Here is a 1,326-nt window from a genome sequence, read left to right as displayed (position 1 = left end):
CTCTCTCTCTCTCTCTCTCTCTCTCTCTCTCTCTCTCTCTCCCCCTCTCTCCCTCTCTCCCTCTCCCTCCCTCTCTGTGTTTCTGTGGGTTTCAGATGTACATGTGGGTGCCAGTGCACCTGAATACCTGTCCTTGTGGTGAAAGGCTGATGTGGGATGTCAGCCTCAGTTACTCCACCATATTCCTCGAAACAAAGTCTCTCACTGAACCTGAATTCAGCTCACTGTCTGACTGGCTAGCTCTGGGATTCACTTGAATCTACCTCCCCAGCTCTGCGGTTGCAGACACAAGCAGCCTTCTCTGTGGCACTGGGGTCTGAACTCAGGTCCTCATGCTTGCACAGCTAGCACTTTACCACTGGGCCATCTTCCCTGCCCCAAATCATTTTTAATTGTGAATTTTATATATCACCCACCTCCCAAATCCACAAGAAATACATCACAATATTCCTTAGCAGATACTCTGAACCTTGAATGGAAATGATCTTGGTATAAACTTTTTCTTATGCATATGTATCTATGATAATGTTAGATTCATAATATAGGCACTGCAAGTGATTAGGGATAGTTGATAATCCAGCAGACCAGTTATAACAATATACTGTAATGAATGTTATTTAAAACTTGTGAATTTTTCAATTTAGTATGTTTTATTCTTTGTCGACCACACAAGTAACAGAAACCACAGCAAACAAAAGTACCACTGTACTAAATAGGGTGCGGTTTATTTGTTTTTGCAATGGTCTCAGATAGCCCATGCTAGCCTCAAGTTTATTGCATAGCTAAGGCTTGTCTTAAGCTTCCAGTCTTCCTTCTCCACCTCCCAAGTGCTGAGATTACAGGTGTGAGCTACCACTCCCACATTAGATGTTCTGAAAAGTGGTCTGTTGGGCCCACAGCTTCATTGGTAGGTGGCTTGCCTAATGTATCAACTACTTTCTTGCTACTATGATGAAACACCATGACCAAAAATAACTCAGAGAAGAGTTTATTTTGACTTATGGTTCCAAAGGGAGAGTCCACGGTGGCAGGAGAGGCATTGGTAGTAGATAGCCAGAGCAAGAGGCAGAAAGGTCCCATGGCAGCCCCCACCACAGGAAGCAGGGAGCATAGAGTAGAAATTGGGTGAATGTTGAAATAGGAGCGGCGGGGCTGCGTCCCCAACACCCCGGCCGCTTGGCTAGCTTATGCCCGAAATAACAACACACAAACTGTATTCAATTAAACACTGCTTGGCCCATGAACTCTAGCCCTTACAGGCTAATTCTCGCACCTGGACTAGCCCATTTCTAATGATGTGTGTAAGCACCCCAAGGTGCGCTTACC

General features: G+C 45.2%; 1 protein-coding gene across 6 annotated transcripts in view; it reads left to right on the top strand.

Annotated features, from left to right (window-relative positions):
* The window catches only part of Saysd1 (SAYSVFN motif domain containing 1), a 34,767-nt gene that overhangs the window by 8,347 nt on the left and 25,094 nt on the right, over positions 1–1,326 (top strand). Inside the window, exon 4 of one of the 6 annotated variants that reach the window (XM_050126975.1) lies at positions 96–1,287. The exons of the other annotated variants lie outside the window; for them this stretch is intronic. Within the exon in view, the coding sequence (XP_049982932.1) occupies positions 96–142 (47 nt within the window). The 3' untranslated portion in view covers positions 143–1,287. Of the gene's footprint in view, positions 1–95; positions 1,288–1,326 lie in introns of those variants that run through there. 6 annotated transcript variants of the gene reach the window in all.

This window comes from Alexandromys fortis, unplaced genomic scaffold (assembly GCF_014885135.2).
Source record: "Alexandromys fortis isolate MF-2015 unplaced genomic scaffold, M_Fortis_MF-2015_v1.1 scaffold_233, whole genome shotgun sequence".
NCBI classification, from domain to species: Eukaryota; Metazoa; Chordata; class Mammalia; order Rodentia; family Cricetidae; genus Alexandromys; species Alexandromys fortis.
The sequence above is the reverse complement of the archived record's forward strand: the minus strand, read 5'-3'. Positions and strand labels throughout refer to the sequence as shown.